General features: G+C 36.0%; 2 protein-coding genes across 3 annotated transcripts in view; both read right to left on the bottom strand.

Annotated features, from left to right (window-relative positions):
• Nucleotides 1-3493: 3493 nt before the first annotated feature.
• On the bottom strand, nt 3494-5220 carry LOC142554971 (membrane protein PM19L). The gene is made up of 4 exons (XM_075665593.1): nt 4521-5220; nt 4131-4350; nt 3993-4038; nt 3494-3887 (listed from the first exon to the last, which is right to left on the bottom strand). Exons 1-4 carry the CDS (start codon nt 4645-4647, stop codon nt 3777-3779), a joined length of 504 nt encoding a protein of 167 aa, XP_075521708.1. The 5' UTR covers nt 4648-5220; the 3' UTR covers nt 3494-3776.
• The window catches only part of LOC142554970 (guanylate kinase 3, chloroplastic-like), a 31471-nt gene continuing 11918 nt past the window's right edge, over nt 4521-24073 (bottom strand). For both annotated transcript variants that reach the window (XM_075665589.1, XM_075665588.1), the window contains exon 2: nt 4521-4631. The gene's annotated coding sequence lies outside the window, so the exon portion shown is untranslated. The remainder of the gene's footprint in view (nt 4632-24073) is intronic.

Below are 24073 nucleotides of genomic sequence, written 5' to 3' on the forward strand. Positions count from 1 at the left end.
CTAGATTTGTATTTAAGCTCAATGGTGGTGCTGTCACTTCGAAGAGTTCCAAACAAGACACCACATCGGATTCAACCACTAAGACCGAATATGTAGATACATCGGCTTCAGCAAAATAATCTTTTTGGATGAGGAATTTTATTCAAGAGTTCGGATAGTCAAAGTTCAAATAGTTGGATTTGGAGATTGTGGCTTGATAGAGATCAAACATATTGCTTATAAATGAGTTGATTCCATGTAATGGAAGATGTGGAAGTTGGCTTAGTAACTAATTAAGTGAGGGAGTGGAACTGTCTATTTAGTGAATGATTTCACAAAATTGGCAACTGCCAAAAATGAATCAGTGGAAAATTTTGTTTTTCGAAATTTTCATTTTTTATTATAGGAACGAGATTTATACTCTTGACATTTATAATGGGTTTACAATTATTTATTTAGTAAATTTAGAATATACTAATTAAATAATAAATTAGTAAGAAAATTCTCATGAAACATTGTAAAAGAGTCCAGAATATATTAATTAATTAATTGAGTAATTAAATAAAAGTTATTTAATTTAAATCTATAAATATTATATATATATATATATATATAAGATTTAAAAGTTATAAATATTTCATTAATGATTATATGAAATAATATATTTTTTACGCACAATATTTTGTCCGTCTTTCTTTCCTTCTCACAAAAATTGGCCACCACTATGTTTTTAGAAAATATTTCGTCCACCATCCTTACACTGTGCCACCGCCCCAACGCCGCCGAATATTGTTGGAGTAATTGTTTCTTTTGTTTGTTTTCAATATCGTGTTTACTTGGACATCATTAATTGAAATATCTTTTATTTTTAAGTTATAGAGATCGTTTTGTAATTCACATGTTCCAATTAAACATTCATTCTTGTAAATATTGCAAACACATTTAGCAAATATAATAAACAAGAAAATACATCTTTATCAAGCATAGAAATTAAACATTCATTTTTGGATCACCGGAATTTCAAAAATCTGGCGAGCTGCGGCGGCACACGGAAAGAAGTGGCCAAAATTTTTTCTCTAAAAATTTGGGTTGGCCGTAAATTTATGTGAAGGAGAGAGAAGAAAGAAAAATGGACAAAATTTTTGTGTAAAAATTATCTCTTATTTCATATAACTCTTAATGAAATATTTCTAAGTTTTGATTTCTGATAAAATTAAGAATCCTACTTAGATCATTACACTGTTATTCTGTTATTTAAAATCTCTCATGTATGTATTTTCTACTCTTAAAAATATTATATATAATTAAAGCATTATCAACTATATATATATATATATATATATATAGACACATACATATATCCATATACACTCACGCGCACACATACACAGACATATATACATATGTATATATATATGTTTTAAATTAAATAATTTTTATTTAATTACTCGATTAATTAATATATTATAGTCTCTTCAAAATTATTCCATGAGAATTTTGCGCTTAGTAGTAACCACTACTAATATTATTATTTAGTTAATATATTCTAAATTTATTATTCAATCGACGCTCAGACAACGCCAATGTGTCGAGGGTACAATTTTCGTTCATATAATGAAAAATAAAAATTTCGAAGAACAAAATTTTCAACTGGTCCATTTTTTGCAGCTGTCAGCTTTGTAAACTCCTTCACCAAAACAGGCAGTTCCACTCTCCTCGTTTAATTACTTGTTATGCTAACTTCCTCGTCTTCCATTATATGGGATCAACTTATAAACTACTTTATAAGCAATTAGTTTGATCTCCATTGAACTGCAGTCATCAAATTCAAATCCTTGAACTTGACTATCTCAATGGAAATATAGAATCTGGTACTTGTGTGATCCTCAATGGTTCAAGGATACAACTAGTGTGAGTTCATAACTTCATGTGATTCAGAATAACATTAATTACTTTTCGGGCTTACCCTAATTAGCCTCATTTTTTTCGTCAACCCTAGATCAAGAACGTCAGAACTCAAATATGATTGCACCCATCGGATCATGGTAATAGCTTCTAGTAGCATCACCTCATGATCCCCTGGGTATTACTGATAGTGTCTACAAGAACATTAAGTTATAGTTAGCGTACAGTACGGTCCTTTTAACTCATATCTCAATCGAATCTGCCACAATTGGAATATCAAGAGTTGTAAATGAATTCGACAACAGTGTGATATATCTTTGAGTAATAATAGTGACATAATATGTGCAACTGAGAAAACACCATTTCAAAATACACATGTCTTACTCTGGCCATATATTCTTGATACTATTAACTCATCAGATCACATATGATATCTTCACCTGTAGGCGAGCGGTGAATCCTTAATGCATTGACTTCTAGGTAGTCAAAACTACACTCAACCTCATCACCTTATAACCCGCAATGGACTCGGTAAAAGAGTCAAAGTACAGTGCTAGTACGCAGAGCCTCAATATTGTCATCGATCAAAGGACTAATGGTGTATAATCATAACCGCACACTTTTTCACTCGGTAAATGATAACCACTTGGACAGTCCGAAGGAGGGTTGGAGGGAGGGTTGTTCAGTGTATCATCAAATGATCACTCATCTGTATGATAGACATCTCCATGTCCTTACCACTAAAACATAGTGTTTCCATTACAGATGCTAGTTTCAAGCTCAAGCAATCTTTATCCTTATCAATGATGGTTGATTCGACTAGGAACATGTTTAGAATATACAGTACCCTTTCTAATGAGTTCGTGATCTTACGTTACAAGACAGACCTTATGGTACCTATTGTATATTTAAGGGCTTTATCTATGTAGCTTACATGATATAAAGAAAAAGTAAATGAAAAATTGAATAAAACCGTAAAATATTATTAAAATCAAGATTGTTTTTATATAAAAATCAATAAAATTCAAGTCATACGTTTCTTGTTGGATACCTAATCTAAAAGATATGTACTGGGCAAAGGGACTAGAAGTTGTCGCGGCTATGGCTCCCAACACTTTCTCAGCAGCAAAAAGATCTTTGGCATCCATTTTTCCCAGTTCTTAGGTCCTCCAATTGCTTCATTGTTGTCGTTTGCGTTGCATTTCAGATGATATCTTAATCTTTTGCAGAGGTAGTGGTGTTGTAATCTTTGGTTCAATATTTTTCGAGAAATTTTAGAGGGCGTAATGAAGGCCATGGAATCTGGCCCTATGGGGCGGAAGAATTTGGACTTACGTGGTATAATATAACTATAGAAGAACTTGGGATTAATAAAATACAATTCTCCCCCAACTACTTAATACTATATGATTCGATATATTTAATAATTTATATTATCATATACTTGTGTGAATTTGCAATTTTCTTTTATTACAACGTTGGAGTGTTTGCGAGCTGGATTTTATTCGTTTTTATATGGATTCGAATCCATGTTTTGAGAGAAGTTTATACCAGTACATTAAGTGATGATTGATAGCATGTTAACGGGATTTTAGATCTGGGATTTATTCATTTTGCTCTATCTGAAAATTATATTTGTGTTTTCACCGGCCTTAAAAGATTTGGAACTTGTGAGAATCAATATTGAAACTGCCTGTCGGGTTTTAGAGTCAATTAAATTGCTCACAAGTTGCAAAATAAACAACACTACATTGACATTATAGACTCTGGATATTTAAAGATTTTTGCTCGTTCTTACCAAATTTGTTTTTCATCTACGACACAACATCCCTTTCCAAAACAAGGACCCACCATCGATGAACCACGAAACCTGATCCGATCTGTAGATATAGTTACATGAGAACCGTGGTTCGTGCAGTTACATCTTCGACCCCTACATAGATGGCAGCAGTGCAGAAAAGCTGAGTTCCACTTAGCAGTATTAGCATTGTCTCTAAAGTCCTCTGTGTTTAAAAAAACAAGCAAGAATTGGATCACATTTTTTTATATATTTTATAATAGGATGAGTATTTGTCTGAATTGAAGTATAAAACTGATGTATGGCTTACCAAGTTGGATTCTGTCCACCCTACATCAATCTCTTTGCATGCCAACCTGCAGCATACTCATATGCTTAGTTTATATATATATATATGCAACTTCACATAAATGTCTAAAAGTGAAAAAAGAAGTAATAATTTCCATACCCCATTGCAAGCAAAGTGATTAGCCAGCTTACAAGAGAAGATGCAGAAGCTGCTTGTAAATTTGGAGCATTCCATTGAATGACATTATTTATGCCAGTAATGGATGTGGTGAATCCCACGACCCCAGTTATAAGTGAAAATATGATTACAAAACCAGTGGCCATGTTTCCAAACGGGTAATATATCGGGAAAAGCCGAGCTGGAGGCGAAAGATGAGATGCTGCAGATAGAAACATATCTTTAACATATTAAGCTGATATATCACAGCCAACAAACTGCCTGGTTTACGAGGTACCGTGTACCACCAGATAGAAAATCCAATCATAGCACAGAAAACTAAGACAAACGTGAGATGTGTGACGGTAAAAAATAATTAAAGATAAACAATACCTGTTTCACGGGATCGTTCGATTCCATGATTTACTGCCCATGCTGCAATAGCAATGACAACGAAATAGAGGACAACATTGAGTATTAAAAGAGCAAATGCTGCTGATTTTCCTGCACCAGAAGCCATAGCAAGTGAGTTTTTAATTAATTATCTATCTATGAATCCTTCTTGAATTCAAGAAAGAAGTATATATAACCGGAAAAAAGGTTCCAATTCTTTGTTAGAAAATGGTGTTTCTTGGAAGTATTAACAAAGAAATGGCTGGAATTTTTTGGATTTGTATTAGGTTTTCCTCCTTTAGAGGAAAAGAATAAAGAATATTGTAGTCATGCTTTCTAAGTTAAAATATTACAAAAAGGCATAATATGAAGAGTTTATAATGTACAATATTACGTTAACTCGAATGTCCCTGTGACAAATATACTTTACGTCGAGGAAATCAACCTGGAATCATATAATGGAAAGGGTGAGAAAAATAATCGATGTCTGACTTTTATTTTTAAAATTCTAATTTGGCCCCTAAAAATACTTGATATTTAGCTACGTGGTTGAATTTCTAGTTCTTGTTCCTACATTTTTTATTACGCGATGAATATCATGAGATATTACACGTTCTCAATCTTAAAATGATATATCATTTGCAGATGTTTTTTGTGCGCTCGAGTCGATAAAGGACTTGGAGACAAGACACCCCCATGTCATGTTTGTTGGATCTCGGTTTTCGACACGCCCAAATGCAGCAGAAGTTTTAAAATTTTTATATATTTTGACAATCAAAATATATTTTGCTTTGGGCGCTCGTATTATTTTATCAGAATATTCAGAGGGCATAAGAATTTTATACCTTTGGTGATTAAATCACTTGACACCAACTGATCCGGTATGACGGATCTAGCTCTTGATGAATCCCTACGAACTTTCTTCAAGAGACTCCTTTCTTTTCTTCTAATCAGGTCCACGACTGGATGATCTATTCCTCTTCCAATTTGCACTAGAAAATTGGGAGAAGTTTTGCGACTGTTGGAGATCAAGGTTTGAGAGACGGCTCAACCTTTTTCCCTACAAGGAGGTGGCCGAAATTTTTAGGGAGAGAAGAGAGTGATTTTCGAAAATCACCATGGAGAGGGAGGCTAGGGTTTTTCAAAAATTGTGAATGAATTGTATTTAACCCTAAGCCTAATACACATATATATAAGCATAAGGTCCCATTAATTAAATTAAATACTTGATGGGCTTAATCAATTAATTATTCTAGTCCAACTAGTTTAATTAATTAATTAATCTTTTAAAGTCCAATTAAGAACCTTAATAATATGTATGTTGGTCTTGTACTCCTACAAGCCCATTATACATATACACATTACATTTAATTTAAATCCCTTATAAATTCAACATTTGAATTTAATATTTAAATATAAATTCAACTCCTTGAATTTATCACCTCCAAAATTTAATATTTAATAAACTTCAACTTTTGAGTTTAATAAATCAAAACTTCAATTTTGTAAGTTCAACTCCTTGAATTTATTCTCTCCAAATTTCATAAATTCAACTTCTTGAATTTACTATCTCATAAATTCAACTCCTTGAATTTATTTTCTCAAAATTTAATTATCATAAATTCAACTCCTTAAATTTACTATATCATAATATAAATTCAACTCCTTGAATTTATTTTCTCAACTGGAACAAACGATCCAGTGCTTGTGTGACCCTCAATGGTTCAGGGATACAGCTAGCCGTGGGTTCACAATTATTTGTGATTCAGAATAACATTTATTCTTATTCGGGCTTACCCTAGTTAGCCCCATTCTTTTCATCAACACCTTGATTAAGAATGTCAGAACTCATTTCTGATTGCACCCATCGGATCATGGTAAGAGCGTCTAGTAGCATCGCCCCATGATCCCCTAGGTATCATTGATAGTGCCTGCAAGAACCAGTCGATTATGATTAGCGTACAGTATGATCCTTTCATCTCATATATCACGATCGAATCTGCAACCATTGGTTCATCGAGGGTTGCATAATAATTCAATAACTATGTGATACATATAATAGTGGCATCGCGTGTACTATTGGAGAACTCCTTCTCCAACGTACATCTCATACTCTGGCCAGAGATTCCATGCACTATTATTACATCAGATCACATAGGATATCCACACCCGTAGGTGAGCGGTGAATCCCCGACTACAATGCACTAGCTCCTATATGTGTCGCAACTGTACCCAACCTCGCCACCTGATGACTCTCCTGGAGCTGGTAAACGAGTCAAAGCACAGCCCTAGCATATAGAGCCTCAGTGTTATCTCGGGTCGTAAGGACTAGTGGTGTACAATCATAACCACTGACTTATCCTCTCGATGAATAATAACCACTTGGAAAGTCCGAGGGAGGGTTGTTCGGTATAATTATCATATGACTACTCATCTGCATTTTTGGACATCTCCATGCCCTTACCAAGAAACGCAGTACACAACATCACAGATGCCAGTCTCGAGCTCAAGCGACATTTATCCCTGTTTTAGGCGGCTGAATCGACTAGGAACGAATTTAGAATATGCAGTGTTTACAAATGATTTTCAACATCGAATTACGATTCATTTGTATTAAAGCATAATCAAGGACTTTATCTATGCTGTTTGCATGGGTATACAGATAAAGTATAACAAGACCATAAAAAGTTAAATTATATTAAAATAAAGATTGTTTATTTCACTTGAGTCAATAAATTCCCTAGCCAACTGTTGGCTTGCAGGACATCTATTCTAACAATCACTAGTACAAAAATCGGATTTTACTTCGGCATGCTTTACTTCGGCAATAATAAATTACGAAGTAATACATTACCAATAACTTCAGTAATAACACAAGCGAAGTAAAATAATACATTTTACTTCGGATGTTTAAAAACACGGGCTTCACTATATTTTTTTATTATATTTTACTTCGGCATATCAATGTTGACGAAGTAAAAAAATAAGAAAAATAAGTTCATGCTGAAGTAATAAGATGAACCGCGCCGATTAACAAAGAAGGCAAAACTATACTGAACATTTAGCGACGGTTTGTAGTTAAAAACCCGTCGCTGATTTAATCAGCGACGGTTTTTCAAAAAGCCGTCGCTAATAGCGACGCTTTTTTTCGCGCATATGCGCACACACTTCAGCGCATATGCGCGAGTGCCTCTGTTCTCGCATCGTAGCTACTGGCCTCATATGCGCGCTGGTGTCGCGCATATGCACAAGAGACTACTGCCCTCACACATCAATTTTCGCATGTAATCGCATTTCCAGTCACGGTTTGTTTTAAACCGTCGCCGATTTAGTCAGCGATGGTGTTATAAAAGATCGTCGCTATTAGCGACGGGCTTGTCAAAAACCGTCGCTAGTAGCGACGGATTTTTAGAAACCGTCACTGAATAATATCGATTATATCATATTTCCTTCATAGACGAGCTCATTATATCCATCCACATTTTCTTTCAAAATTAACCCTAACACCACGCCGTTCCACTCACCGCCGTGGGCTTCGAACCACCAACACCACCGCTGTTCCACTCACCGAGAGGGAAGCAAAACACCACCACCACCACCGTTCAAAGCACCGAGTTAGTCCGGCACCAGTTTCCCGAGGTATGGTATTGATTGGAACGATAATTGGTTAATTTCTTGTTGTCGTACCTCTGTTGAGTTATTTATTGAAAATGGCCACCACCAACCTTATCAGAAGTTTGAAATACATGGTGTTAAGATTTTATAAGTCAAGTGTATTCTATGCGTCTCACGTGTTGACAGAATTAATGCAAGCGATTGGTAGGTCTTTCGATATTGTAATTGATATATTGTTGTGTTCAAAGACTCACTAGTCTATTGTCTTGTATTATCAAGAGCTACTAGTTGAGAAGTCCCTTTCTGTATGACTCAATAGTTTCTGATGAGGTTGGTGGTTGAGATACACACCATTTCTTTGGAGGTGCGTGTTGTTTTCTAAGGCCTTGGTTGTCCGTCTCTGGGTTCTTAATGTTCAGCATTGCCTAAAATATTTGTTGTCCCCTTCTTGTTAGGCATTGTCTAATTTTCGGTTTTTCTAACTTATATGCACTGTGTGTTGAGGACTGGACATGACGGTGTTTGTTAGTCATTGTCTCATGTCTTTTTGTTCTTGAAAGGGGAAAAAATGTCACCTGGCTGTAAAAGAACGCGAAAACGTGGTGGCTTATGGCACAATAATATCAGAAGGAGGTCTAAATGTTATGATTCACCATGTTCCACTTGGGGAAGAGAACTTCAAGGTATCTATTGATGTTGTCTTAGATGAAAAAGCACAGCTTCCGATCCCAATTAAGTTTGGACCAACAATCATCAATGATGCTGTTGGAATCATTGTTGGTTGGCCTAAAGAGTTGGTTATTTTTCCAACGACAAAGGTACTTTCGGTTTTCATTTGACTTTGTGTTTGCAACTGTCAGATATGTTGCTCAAACAATGTTTTATTTTAAAATACTTGTATGAATAATATTTTAAATTGTAGAGAAATGGGAAACCTCAATCATTTGTGCTTGCGGATGTTCCTGGTCAGCGCGACAATTTCAAAGAAATTGAGAAAACATTACCCATGTCGTGCAAGTATATCTACTCTCATGTTGTTCGATTGCTGAATGAATCGGATACCATATGCATTGAGTTTGAGGACGCTATGTTTGGACGTCCTAAAAGCATACAGTTGCTAAGAGAAGATATCGTACGCTTTATGGAGATGAGGGAGATAGGTGCCAGACAAATTTTAGTTTACATGGGGTATATATAATGTCTAACTTACAATATTTGTGCATTTATATAATATTTTTTTGGGTACTTGTTCATATTTTGAAAATTTTCTAAACGATATATTTGTGCATCTATATCATGCAGTCACCTCTACAAAGATTTGAAGAAAAAATACAAGGCTGATTATTTTTCGTTTGTGGATCCCGGTAATATACCTACATGCCCGATTGGCACAGATGGCCGTAACTTATCACAACATATTGCTGATCAGTTGGACGCAGTGTGTAGAGATAGCATCTGCCTCATCCCATACAACATTGGGTAAGAATTTAGTTATTTATAGATTTTTACTTCATGGTAGTCAATGCTGTAATTTCATTTTTTCAGGTACCATTGGATCTTGACAATCGTCAATGAAGATAAGAATATGATATATTTATTGGATTCAACGTCTAACAGGAACCGAGATGATACATGGAAAACTATTGTGACAAAATAAGTAGTAGAAGATGGTGAGTTTCTTCTTGGGATAAATTTGTTGATTGATTGAGATGAATTGTTGTCATTAAGATATATTTTATTGTTGAGATAATTTGTTGACATTGGGATATATTTTATTGTTGAGATAATGTGTTGTTGTTGAGATAATGTGTTGCCATTGGGATATATTTTATTGTTAAGATAATGTGTTGCCATTGGGATATATTTTATTGTTGAGATAATTGCTTAAGATGAATTGTTGTCATTGTGATATATTTTATATTATTGATAAAAAAAGGAAATTTTGTTCCTGATTTTCATATCTTCTGTGTTGTAATCTTAAGCTTTTGTGTTTATTCTGTTTATTGCTGATATATGTTTTGGTTAAAATACTTTCTTTTCATTTGTTTTATTTGGTGGGTTGTTGGTTTTATCAAGAAATTTGAAGCCCAGAAATCATATACGGTAGTATGATTCTGGACTGTAAGTAGTTGTCTTTTTTTCAAGATTCTTGTATCATTTCCAAGTGGCACAAATTCAATCTGTTCTTACTTTTAAGTTGATTTCGCTTCTTGAAACAAGAAGTTGGGTGGCTTCAGATTTTGTTGGAGTTTAAGGTAATTTGGTTTTGTATTTTCCTGTTTTTTTGGTCTATATCTGTCCTTATTGGTTTCCTCATATCGGATTGAACTCGAGACTCTTGTTGTTTGCGTTTATTGGTACATGCATCATGTTAATCATATCAAAATTGTCTCATATATTAATTCTTTTACGTTAATCTTCAAATTAATATGGTTTTACTTTTTTGTGACAGCTTGTTCTTCGAAAAAAATATGTTGTACATGGGAAATTCTTATAATTGTTTTTAAGCATGGGTTAATATATTTGTGTTCCAAGATTAAGTTTTAATTTTCCTAGCTAGCTTGGCGGCTCATCCAGCCTTACGTTTTTTATGTTTTAATCATCCAGCCTTACGTTTTTTATGTTTCAAATTTCAGTTTGCAGGATGCATCAAGAACCAATATTACACCCAATGTCAATATGATGAGGTTAGAAGTGAATGGAGTGAATTTGTTTACTCCTATGTAGGTGCTTAGATGGATGGTGTATGTTGGGACAAATATTTTGTTTGTCATTGTGGATTTTTGGATATACTTTTGGTTTTGTGGATACATTTTTTGGGTTACTTGTGGATTGATGAATATGTAATTGTGGATTCGTGGATATTAATAATTTTTAGATGGATAATTTATGAGTTTAATTATATTAGTGTATTAAGTCATATATTGCGAAGTCTTTTTTTAACAATTACTTCATCAAAAAAAAATAAAAATGAAGTGTAATAGGTAAATTACTTCGTTGTTATTTGCAAATTGTGAAGTTACATAATAGTAAATACTTCGTCAATAAGAAATCAGACGAAGTGATAGAATTAATTTACTTCAACATTGTTCTGTTAAAGCGAAGTTGTTTTGCGCAATTACTTCATCAAAATACAAATTACAGAAGTCTTTCGAACCACTTACTTCGTCACTAAATGTAAATTGTGAAGTAATATAATATAAAATACTTCAACAAATATGATAAATGCTGAAGTTATAGATTATATTTACTTCCACAAATAGGATAAATTGTGAAGTTGTTTGTATCCCAATGCTTCGCGATGCTTCTCAAACAATGGTCCTAGCAAGGGCTTTGTAAGTGGATCAGCAACATTATCTGCAGAGGGTACTCTTTCGACTGATAGGTCTCCTCTTCCCACAATCTCCCGTATGATGTGGAACTTCCTCAGTACATGTTTGGATCGCTGATGAGACCTTGGTTCCTTTGCTTGTGCAATGGCACCAGTGTTGTCCCAGTACAACGGGACTGGATCAACTCCATTAGGAATAACGCCCAACTCTTGGACAAAATTCCTCATCCATACTACCTCTTTGGCTGCATCAAATGTAGCAATGTATTCAGCTTCAGTGGTGGAATCCGCAACGGTGTCTTGTTTGGAACTCTTCCAAGAGACAGCCGCACCATTAAGCATGAATATAAAACCAGATGTCGATTTCGAATCATCTACATCACATTGGAAGCTAGAATCAGTGTAGCCTTCCAATTTTAATTCTCCACCCTCATAGACCATGAACAAGTTCTTAGTACTTCTCAAGTACTTAAGAATATCTTTCACGGCCTTCCAATGCATTGGACCAGGGTTCGCCTGATATCTGCTTGTAACACTCAAAGCATAAGCAACATCAGGACGCATTGATATCATACCATACATGATACTACCAATGGCTGACGCATATGGAATTCGTGTCATCATCTCTATCTCTTCATCAGTTTTGGGACACATTGCCTTAGATAGAGTAATACCATGGCACATTGGTAAGTATCCTCTCTTGGACTCTTCCATAGAGAATCGTTTTATAATGGTATCGATATAGGTGGCTTGGGTGAGTCCAAGCATCCTCTTTGATCTATCTCTATAGATTTATATTCTCAATACGTAGGATGCTTCACCCATGTCTTTCATGGAGAATTTACTGGCTAACCATACTTTAGTTGATTGCAGTAATTCTACATCATTCCCAATGAGCAGGATATCATCAACATAAAGTACTAGGAATGTTACTGCGCTCCCACTAACTTTCTTGTACACACATGGTTCCTCAGGATTCTTAGCAAAACCAAACTCTTTGATAGTGCTATCAAATCTGAGGTTCCAACTCCTTGATGCCTGCTTGAGACCATATATTGATCTCTGAAGTTTGCATACCTTATGCTCACTTCCTACTGATGTGTATCCCTCAGGTTGAGTCATATAAATTTCTTCTTTGATGTCTCCATTGAGAAATGCAGTCTTTACATTCATTTGTCATATCTCATAGTCATACTATGCTGCTATGACTAGTAGTATTCTAATGGACTTAAACATAGCAACTGGTGAAAAAGTTTTCTCATAGACAACTCCTTGCCTTTGAGTATAACCTTTTCCAAGCAGTCTTACTTTGAAGGTCACTACCTTCCCATCCGCCCCAAGCTTTATTTGTAGATCCATTTGCATCCTATGGGAACGATTCCCTCAAGTGGATCCACTAATGTCCAGACTTGATTTGAATACATAGAGTCCATTTCTGACTGCATGGCTTCAAGCCATTTGGTTGAATCAGTATCGGATATTACTTCTTTAAAGTCCATTGGATCACATCCAACACAAGGCTCATCATGACCTTGTTCATGAAGAAGTGTATATCTTGCAGGTGGTCTAATAACCCTATCAGACCTCCTAGGAGCTTGTACTTCAACTACTGGTTCTTGGGAAATGGGTTCAACTTCTATAGTCAACGGAGTATCTTGAATTTTTCTTCAAGTTCTATCATCTTGTCTTTTCTATCTAATAGAAATTCTCTTTCCAAAAAGGTGGCATTTCTTGAAACAAACACTTTTGCTTCATTGGGATGATAGAAATAATATCCAAGAGAATTCTTTGGATATCCTACAAAGTAGCACAAAGTGGATCTACTATCCAATTTGTCTCCCACTGTCTGTTTCACGTAAGCAGGACATCCCCATATTCTCTCGTAAGAATATTTGGGAGTTTTTCCCATCCATATCTCATATGGTGTTTTATCAACTGCTTGAGTATGGACATTATTCAACAACATTGCCGCAATTTCAAGCGCTAAGCCCCAAGACGATATAGGCAATTCAGTGAATACCATCATGGATCGAACCATGTCCATCAAGGTTCGATTTCGACGATCAGAAACACCATTCAATTTTGATGTTGCTGGTGGAGTCCACTGAGAGAGAATCCCATTCTCTTTTAGATAACCCAAAAATTCAGCACTCAAGTATTCTCCATCTCGATCAGATCGAAATGTCTTAATACTCCTTTCTAGCTGTTTTCCTACTTCAGATCTGAATTCTTTGAACCTTTCAAATGCTTCAGATTTATGTTTCATAAACATACCCATACCTCGAATGGTCATCAGTAAAGGTAATGAAGTAAGAATGCCCAAATATTGTGCTAACACTTAGCAGGCTACAAACGTCCGTGTGGATCAAATCCAATAGACCATGTGCACGTTCTACGTTTCCATTGAATGGAGTCTTAGTCATTTTTCCTTTTAGACAGGACTTACAAGCATGTACAGAATTTTTGTCTGACAGGTCAAACATGCCTTATCCCACTAGCTTGTGCATCCTTCTTTGGGAAATATGACCTAGTCTAGCGTGCCATATTTGCGTGGGATTTGGATTATCTAACTTTATTTTGTTTTTTGTTGAAATCATGTTTACTTGGACATTCACTTATCATTTCCATAACATTTCTGGCACATATAATTTCTTATGTCCGGACTTGTTACAGTGAAATAAATATGTTCTAACTTATCGGGCTTTGTAGGTCTTTTAAGTGTCTTTCAGAGTTTGCCTCTTATTGGGATTGTTTTTCTTGTGAGGGGCAGAACATTTCTTTCCTTTACCTTGTGGGCCATTTTCGTCTGACGAGAGGCCCATTAGAAAAACAACGATTCCTTTTTTTATGGTGATATCATAAGTTATAAGCGTATTGACTAGCTCTTCAAGGCTATCATCTATCTTATTCAAATTGAAGTTCACCATAACCCCGTCAAATGAGGAAGAGAAAGACAACAAATTGATGTCATCAATTAACTCGTTAGGAATCACATATCCCAGGCCCACCACATTCTCAATAAGCCTAGTCATACGTACATCATGCTCATGGGCCACAACCCCATTTTGCAAGTATGTAGTCATGAGCTTTTAAAAATGGTGTGCATCAATGTACGGGTTTCATGTACCACGCAACTCTTGCATGTGTATTCGAATGTCAGCAGCATTCAACATTCCCTCAAACTGTCCCTACAATTCATTTGACATAGAAGCGAGCATGTTACACTTTAGCTTGCATACTATGGTCATACCATCTTGCAAGCTTTGTCAGTTCAGCAGGACTGACATTAGTGTGTATGTCATTTTCTCCGAATTCAAAACAATTTCCCAACCTATCTTGAAAATTAGATTCGGTTACCTTGTTAATAATAGGAATGTATTACGTGACGAAATCGAAAATATACTGATACGGAAACAGAATAATGTTTGCTGATTATTTTAAAATAATTTTAAGATATAAAATATGGATTTTATTTTATAAATCTCCCTCCCACTATTTTGATATTTCCACCACCCTCTAATGAAAAAGGGAAATCGTATTTCCTTATTGGGCACGTAGAGTCTAATTAGCCAATTATAATCCCGAATAATATCAGCCAATTATAATTTCTAAAAGGTAGAATCCAATTGCATCCCTATGCAACCTCCGCGTGTTTTGCCTCACGTTTAATAAGGACCCAATAATATGACGCCGTTTATTTTCGCGTGTCAAACCGACCCATCAATATTGAATTGTAGTAGATAGTCGCCATGAGTTCCCCCAATAATATGAGCCGAAGTCATGGGAGTTCCACTCAATTCACATCATATGTCCGGTGGAAGTCATAGCTTTCCGGCGTCCAGGCCTCCCCAATAATATGAGCCAGACACTGTCCGCGGGTAGCGATCAACATGCAACCACGATTGATGGAAGGCAAGGAAAAATTAAACTCTTTTAATTTTTACTTTTTCGGTTTGATATAAATTTTGAATCATATTCAAAATGAGGGTTTTCAATTTTAAAATTGTCTCATCATTTTAATTTTAAAATCACGTGCCACGAGTTTGTATGTTTGCCGGATTCATGCAACTATATTATTTAATAATATACATACATCCATACTACTATATATCGCATATATCATAATATGACATTCAACAATAAATAAGGATGATCGATCGCCAACACTATTAGATCCATGTGAGCCATACATGGATCTAGGTCTAAAACCCAGGTGAATGCAGGGATGCAAATGCAACTATTACAAGAGCTTCCAATATTTTACATGTCTTCATCTCGTTCATCGGGCCCACCATCTTCCAGTCTTGATCTCCCACTATTTCTAATAATTACATTTAAATAGCCATGGCACATAAGGGATACATCTCATGGGGTGGGAACGGGCCATAAACCAGGCCATTTTAATAATATCAAATATTAAAAAAAACGAATAAAACAGTAAAATATCCTAACATACACCTAACACATTTGTCAAGGCTCTCGATCATCCTTCATACATTTAATATCAAATATTAACATCAATTTAATAAAACAATTTAATTAATTGATAAATCATATATCTAATAATTTTATCACTAACCACCATAATTATTAAATAATTTAATAAATTAAATAAACTCCTTTATTTAATTTTCAATTAAATCAATAATAATTGATTTCTTGTAAAACTCATTTTTATCATAAATAATTAAAATTATATTCTAATTATTTATTTTACAAGAAAATTTTTAATTTTCCAAAAATTAATTTTCCAAAATAAAAATTGAACCAATTTTTCAAAAATATCAATTTTGCCCAAAAATTTGAAAAAATCAGAAAATTGCACCCTGGGCCCAAACAATTCAAGCCCACCATTCAGCACGCTTCCGAGACGATCCCGGGCAGCCGCCCTCACTGCTCGCCCGCTGCCCGAACGTTTGAGACAGTGGCGGCCTCCTATGCGCCGTCCGCACGCTGCGCCGCGCAGGGCGGCGCACAGCATGCAGACGCTCCGCACGCTGCGCCGCACTGCGCGCGGTCTGCTCGGAACAGTTCCGGGCAGATCCGAAAAATAATTTTTTTTTGTTTTCTGGAAAAACTAATTTTGATGGTGCATCAATTTTCTGAAAAATTTTCTTGTGTGGTTAGAAGTAAATTATTCAATATCAAACCATACGATTTAGAAAAACCTTGGCTCTGATACCACTGTTGGATCTTGGTTTTCTACACGCCCAAACACTGCTGAAGTTTTAAAATTTTTATTTATTTTGACAATTAAAATATGTTTTGCTTTGGACGCTCGTATTATTTTATCAGAATATTCAGAGGGCATAAGAATTTTATACCTTTGGTGATTAAATCACTTGACACCAACTGATCCGGTATGACGGATCTAGCTCTTGATGAATTCCTACGAACTTTCTTCAAGAGACTACTTTCTTTTCTTCTAATCAGGTCCACGTGTAGAGGCCCGAAATTCGTACTTGAAAATTTACGGAAAAATTTGAAATTTTTTTTTAAAATAAGTAATATGCCTCATTCGTAAAATAAAATGATAAATAGAGTTTAATGTTCAAAATGGCACAGCGGAAGTAATTAACTGTTTGCAAAATAACAATTTAAAATAATCCAACAAAGATAAAATGTTTGGGCATAAAATGGTAAATGCTGAAAATGAGGTCCTCGGATTCCACTACTGCCGACCCAAGATGGCTCACTGGTCCCCGCCCTCGATCCCGACCTCATCAGTACCTACAACAATCAAGTCTAGTGAGTCTAAAGACTCACCATGCATATATCATAAATAACAAGTAATAATAATAAAATTGCATGCATGGTAAAAATATCATCAGTCTGGCGTAACGTAAAATATCGTGTCATGAGTAATTATAATACGTGCATAACTGAACTGAAAATCATAAGTGAAATGTTTGCTCAATCGAGCCCTGTCATAAAATAACATGTCATAATTTTATGTTGAGAATATGTTCTACGCAAGTGGCCCCTGAACTGAACTGAACTGAACTGGATCGCCTGATCAGACTAAACCACAGTATACTGGGCGGTAGAGATCATTACAGCCCTTGGACTGGATATCCTTACCAATAAATGAACTGAACTGAACCGGTAAGTGACCACCGGGTGAAGTAATAATCCCATGATAATGAAGTGGCCACAAGCAATATCGCATAAATCTCAAAAATGAATATTTTATATTTTTGCATGTAATATAATTAAATAACATAATTAAATATCCTGTATTAATTTTATCGAAGGGGTTGGATCGTTCCCAGGCTTGCTGCGACTTGAATCTAACGTGAAAAATATGCAAATGATTTATTTGCCCAAACTTTGTATTGACTAAAAAAACCAGACAATTACGCCCAATGACTTGATATTTAATCATGACTCCGTGCCAACCCGAACCAACACCGAACCATCGTTTAGTCATGATTAAAATACACTTAAAATGATGAAATAATGCTCCTAACATTTCAGTACTTCAAAATTTGGTGAATGGTGGCCAAAAACATTAAACGCTCTTTCGAGAGTCACTTTGGCACATTGCACCGTAAATTCTCGTACGACCTCTAAATTTGACCAAATCACGAACGGCCAAAAACATGACCTTCCTAACTCAATGGGGTACTGTCCAGTTCAAGTCCATAGGCTACAAGCTGAACAATAACTCGAAATACACCTCTAAACCGAAGCACAACTTGCTGTCACAAAATACAGCAGCGGCGCTTGCGTTTCTTTGCGTCGTTTTCGAGACTATTGGCCATTAGGGCTCAAACCACCAATCAGAGCCTCTTACCAACATCCTAAGGAATGGTTTGAACCATGGCTAAGGGCCCTAGGCCAGCCACAATCCAATCCATCACCCTTGACAACACATGCCTCACCCGAGAGCACACCACCAACGCGTGGGGTGTTTCGCTTGTTCTTGCTGTCACAAACCATTCCAGTGACCATTTGATTGACCATGGCATGATCTAGACATCATGAGGTATTTTATAAACCGTGGTTAAGGGCTAAAATGCCAACCAAGATCCCTACAAGCCTCAAAACCAAACACACACTTACACATGCAGAAAACGAAGGGGCCGAAGGGCTTGTCTTGCTTTGTTTGAAAACCGATGCAACGATGGACCAAGCCTTGAAAGGCCGACTTGGTCACGTCTTAGACAAGTCGAGGAGAGGTTCTAACCATGGCTATAGCCCCTAGGGCAGCCAGGATTCAAAACCTTCTCCTTTGACAGCAAAACCACAAAACCGAGACACACAATGACATAAAGGAAGAGTTGCTGTCATTTCTTAATTCCAGCGTGCATGGGGCTTGAACTAATGGGCTAACGTGATCCTGACACACCCTAGTACGTGTCTAGGTGCAGCCTTGGGAGCCTAGGATCGAGCCACCTTCCTGAAACAACAAAAACATGCAACCCGTGAAGGCACAAATGAAACCAGAAAAATTCTGCACGATATCCTTTGAAAGTTTCCAAAAAATTGTTGGTTTTTGCCATATAAAATCATGTATATGCGATGTTTAAAAATACCTATATGGATTGATTGAAGAGTGAAAGAAATATAAACATGCCTTGGTTTCTTTTGAATGAAAAACAAACGAAACGACGACGCGGCGCGGAGGAGCCGGAGTGCTTCGCTTTCTCACTTTTTCTCTCTTATTTTTTTTTCTCCTTGCTACCTCACGTTTTTTTTTTCTTTTTCCTCTCTCAAATGTTCTGAAACTCGGTGATAATGGTGGGGAAGGAGTCTAGGAATATAAATGGGAGGTTGCAAGATAAATGGAAGGAAAAATGAATCTTTCTATCCTAGTTTATTGGTTAGATAGGAAACAAGAATGATATCAAAAGATTTGTAGGCTAATCAAGGGGTGCACTTGGTCGATTATGGTGTCTAGGAGCAAGGGAGGAAATAATGCTTAATTATTTAATTGTTGAAGATTAAATGGTGAGGGATTATTTACCAAGAAAAGAGATAAGGAAGGAAATAAAATGATGAGTTGACAAATCAATATTAAATCCTACCAAGAGGTGGCCGATTTTATTTAGTTAAAGTAGGGTAGGGAAATTGTTTAATTATTAATTAAATGAGGATTTAAAGTGAGGGGATTAATTATCAAGAAAAGGATTAGGAACATATATCAATGAAAATGAGTTGGCAATTTTAATTCAAATCTTTTATCAAGGTGGCCGAAAATTGGAATAAAATGGAGGGGAAAATATTTCTTAAATATGGTATTTTAAATCTTTAGTGTTTTATCTACTCATTAAATATTTTAGTGAATTAAGAAATTAATTATTGAATTTTATTTACTACTTAACTCAAATTATTTAAATAATTCTTTAAACATTCTTTTAAATTAACTTATTACATATCTTAAATAAATTCTAGGAATGTTTTCTTAATATTAAATTTTATCTCAATACTCCAACTCCGGTCCGGCCTCACCTATTTAACTAAAAAGGTAACAATTAAACTACTGCGTAAAATAATTAAATTTAAAGAAAAAGGATTTAAATACTCATGCAATAAAATCATTTTAATTTAAATACTAGAAATTATGCATGACTCACACGTGATCTGATTTACGGGTTCTACAACTCTCCCCCCTTAAAAGAAATTTCGTCCTCGAAATTAAAAATCACCAAATAATTCGGGATACTGACTTCTCATCTCTGACTCCGACTCCCACGTAGCTTCCTCCTCTGAATGGTTAAGCCATTTGACTTTGACTCGCTTAACTAGCTTGTTCTGAAGCTTCTTCTTCTGTCTGTCTAAGATTTGCACTGGTCTCTCTTCATAAGACAGGTTCGGAGTGAGCTGCAGCGGTTCGAAATTCAAGACATGCGAAGGATTTGCCATATACTTCCTCAGCATAGAGACGTGGAAAACTGAAACGTCCTGCCCTTTTTATTGCTTTAAAAGTACTAGAATTTTTTATTTTTTTTAACCTCATTTAGCATCGGCCGAACCATAAAATATTTTTGACATCATTTTAAAAATAACCATCCACTGCTATTTAAAAATCCAAAAGAAAATATTTTAAAGCATAAAATCGTCAAACATTTTACCAAACCTAAAAAGCAATAATTTGAAAAGAATAGCCCATACTAAACCTCTCAAAAATCTCTCAAATGCATAAATAAATATTGTTAAAAATCTTTAATCATAAAGCATGAGTCAAAAGTCATAATACGGAAAAAGTAGAAGCGCTGGTCCTCGGGTTGTGTGTGCCTTCAGTCCAGTCAAATCACCCGTCAAGTCCTCCCTCAAACTCACCTGCATCAATCACACCTAGTGAGTCTAAAGACTCAACACACCATAATCTTTATAATGAGTAATAAGTAATACAGTCAACATATAACGGTGAAAAATACTTGTACTTAAAATATCGTTTTCATGAAGATGCATAAACATAAACATTTTCGTAAACATTTTCATGATGCATAAAACTTTAAACATAAACATTTTCATAAAATACTTTTTCATGACATGCAATCATAAACCTTAACTTTTTCCTTTTTCCTCAACATGACATGACATAAAACCTTTAACATGATCATGAACATTTTTCTTTTCTTTTTCTCTTTTCTTTTGTTGAATTCAGATCGTTAATTGTGTCTTTCTTGATCATGCTCATGAGGGTCGATGGATCCATCTACATAAAATCACAGTACTGGGCGGCGGGGGACACCAGCAACACTCTCACCGGTCAACTGGGCCCTGGCCTATCATGATTCGAATAGAAATACGATCGTCGGGGCTCCCTCTAGGGCCTTTTCCCATAAATGGGCTCCCTCTGGGGCCTTTTCCCCTCACGATATTCCCATTCTTCCGTTACCACAAAACCGTTACCACATATTCGTAATGATGGAAACACGATCGTCGGGCTCCCACTGGGACCATAACCCCCACGACGTCGCCAACATTAACGAATTAGTCACAATCACTTCACTTCCTTCAACATTTACATTCTCATCACTTTATAAAAATCATGAATATCATTACGTTTTTCATTTTTGAAACCAAGCATGCAACATGTATTTTAAATATATTCTTAAATCATAAAAATCCCTTAGACATTTAAAAATCATCATTTAATCATGAACAATTCATAAACATCTAAAAATAATCATATTTTCATAAAAATAGCATTTAGGGCACTACCATGACCTTTACTAATTTTTAGGTGTAAAAAGACCGTTTTACCCCTAGACTCGACATTTTACGTTTTTGACATTTTCTTAATTTCATTGACTCTAACATGTCCCAAATAATTATTTAAGCCTACATGAATTTTTTCATATTTTTATTTAGCTTAATCGAGGACTTTTAATTTAATCTTTAAATAAGACGTATTAACACGTTTTAATCCCGAATTAAACAAAACCTTAATATAAAATTCCCAAATTTAAAACTTAGACTTTTAATAATTATTTAAGTTTAAACCTAATTTTTCATAATTTTATAAGCCATAAAACTAGGTGTTTCAATTAGTTATTTAATTAGCGTTTCATGTGGCGATTAAATCCCGAATAAATCCAAAACTCATTATTTTGATCCCAAATTTTAAACATAGCATTTTTAAGATTTATTCTACCCTTCCAAGTCATGAGCCACCCCCATGGACCCATGGGTTCAATTTTTGTCTTTAAAATCTCGTTTTTGACCCTTCGACGAACGTACCGAGCCATCTCCTAATTTACTCGAGCCACGTCCGAGCCACCTTGAGCCAAAACTTAGCCAACCCACCTAGGGACCCTACTGTGCAAGCCCAGCCCAAAGAACATGACTCTAACCCACGAACAAACCTCCTGGAAACCAACCCAATTGCATGTGCCGTGTGTGCGTGAATCCCCTTCCCCTCACCAAGACTCCTAGCCACCTTAGGACTCTACCAGCCCTTAACCATTGAGCACCCATGACCCTTACTGACCCTAGACCAGTCCCAGACCCGAGCCACCCTCAGCCCGAGCCCCTGAACCAAGCAGCAAAGCTCTGCACGAAGCCACACCAGCAGCTGCGCGTTCAAGCTCTTCCTCACGGCTTCCATTGTTTCCTCGAGCCAGCAGCGACCCAGCCACTCCAGCCCCTTGCCCGACCCCTAACCATGACCCTTGGACCCTGATGGACCTACCCAGCTCGCCCTTAACCCCACTGCAGCCCCCTCCCGAAACCCAGCAGAGCACAGCGCATGGGGGAGAGTCCCACCTCACGTGGACTCTTCCCCAGCCACCTCCCTCGACCCTAGCCGCCCTAGGACCCTACCTAGCCTTCGAACCTAACCTTGGACAAGCCCCCAACAAGCCCTGGCCAGCCCCCAAGCCCCATGCACAACTCTCGATCCCCTTGAACCACAACACACACTCACGGTTCTTTGTTCTTCGTCCCACGTTCCAGCTTCTGATTGTTTTCATGTGCAGCCTATTTATGTGATTAGGACTCTTTAAAACATTTAGAAACCACCCTTGAACCTTACCTAATCATGGCAGCCCTTTTTTAACATAATATTCATGTTTTTGGAACAACAATTCACAAGTTTACCTCATGTACATGCAATATTTCGAAAATATTCATAAAAACCTCATGCTTTTCATTCAAATATAATTTAAACAATAATATGATGTGATGAACGAGAAAAGGAGATGTATGGTGTGCCTTTGCGTATTATACGCTCGAATAATCGTTGACGACGAAGAACGGGACGAGGAGACGAAGGCTATGAAGTTTCCCTTTGAATTTCTGAAAATTCCTTCTTCCATTGTGAGTGTGTGCCGTGTATGTTGATGAAAAGAGGAGTTTCTGAATTTGAAAGAGGTGTGGCCGTGTGATCTAGATGCCAAGTGAAGGGTTTTTGCACTTTAAATAGATAATTAAAACACTAACCAATCTTAGGCCCATTAAGTATGTAGATTAGGCCCAATATTTCTTAATTAAATTATTAAAAATAATTTTGCTTAAATAAGTTTGTAAATTTATTAGCCGGGTTGCCAAAAAAATTCGTATTTTTGTTGAAAAACCAACACCGATAAAATTTACGTCCCGGCGTATAAAATCATCTCAACACCCTATATTTTCAAAATTAATAAAAAAGCATCACCCATATTTTAAATAATTAAAAACATTTATTTAATAAAATCATTTTCCAATTTTTAGCCATCGGTCTTCGTTCCTCGATCGCAACTCGAATAACCTTTTAAAAATAAATTATAATGCAACCATGTAGAAAAATATATTTTAAACATGTAAAAATGCACCACATGATTAATTAATGCAATTAAATCATTTAATTAAAATACAAGAGAATTTAATAATTGCATGCATGTGGTTTGCGTGGACCTTTAAATTTTCGGGGCGTTACAAAAACATTGCGTACTCCGGCCAGATTCGGCGGAAGAGCAACACGATAAGCTAACGTCCCAACCCTGTCGAGGATCTCAAATGGTCCAATGAATCTCGGATTGAGCTTCCCTTTCTTTCCAAACCGCATGACACCTTTCATAGGTGCTACCTTTACGAAAACATGGTCGCCAACGGCAAACTCTAGATCTCTCCTCCTCTGATCTGCATAGCTCTTCTGTCAGCTCTGTGCAGTCCTCAT

This window comes from Primulina tabacum, chromosome 9, assembly GCF_025594145.1.
Source record: "Primulina tabacum isolate GXHZ01 chromosome 9, ASM2559414v2, whole genome shotgun sequence".
Classification (NCBI taxonomy): domain Eukaryota; kingdom Viridiplantae; phylum Streptophyta; class Magnoliopsida; order Lamiales; family Gesneriaceae; genus Primulina; species Primulina tabacum.

Excerpts from the sequence above, each read along its gene's own strand:
- LOC142554971 (XM_075665593.1), bottom strand. The coding sequence starts at position 4,647 with ATGGCTTCTGGTGCAGGAAAATCAGCAGCATTTGCTCTTTTAATACTC. Across the intron at positions 4,039-4,130 it reads ATCACTTTGCTTGCAATGGG|GTTGGCATGCAAAGAGATTG; the intron begins GTATGGAAATTA and ends AGTATGCTGCAG. Across the intron at positions 3,888-3,992 it reads GGTGGACAGAATCCAACTTG|AGGACTTTAGAGACAATGCT; the intron begins GTAAGCCATACA and ends TTTTAAACACAG.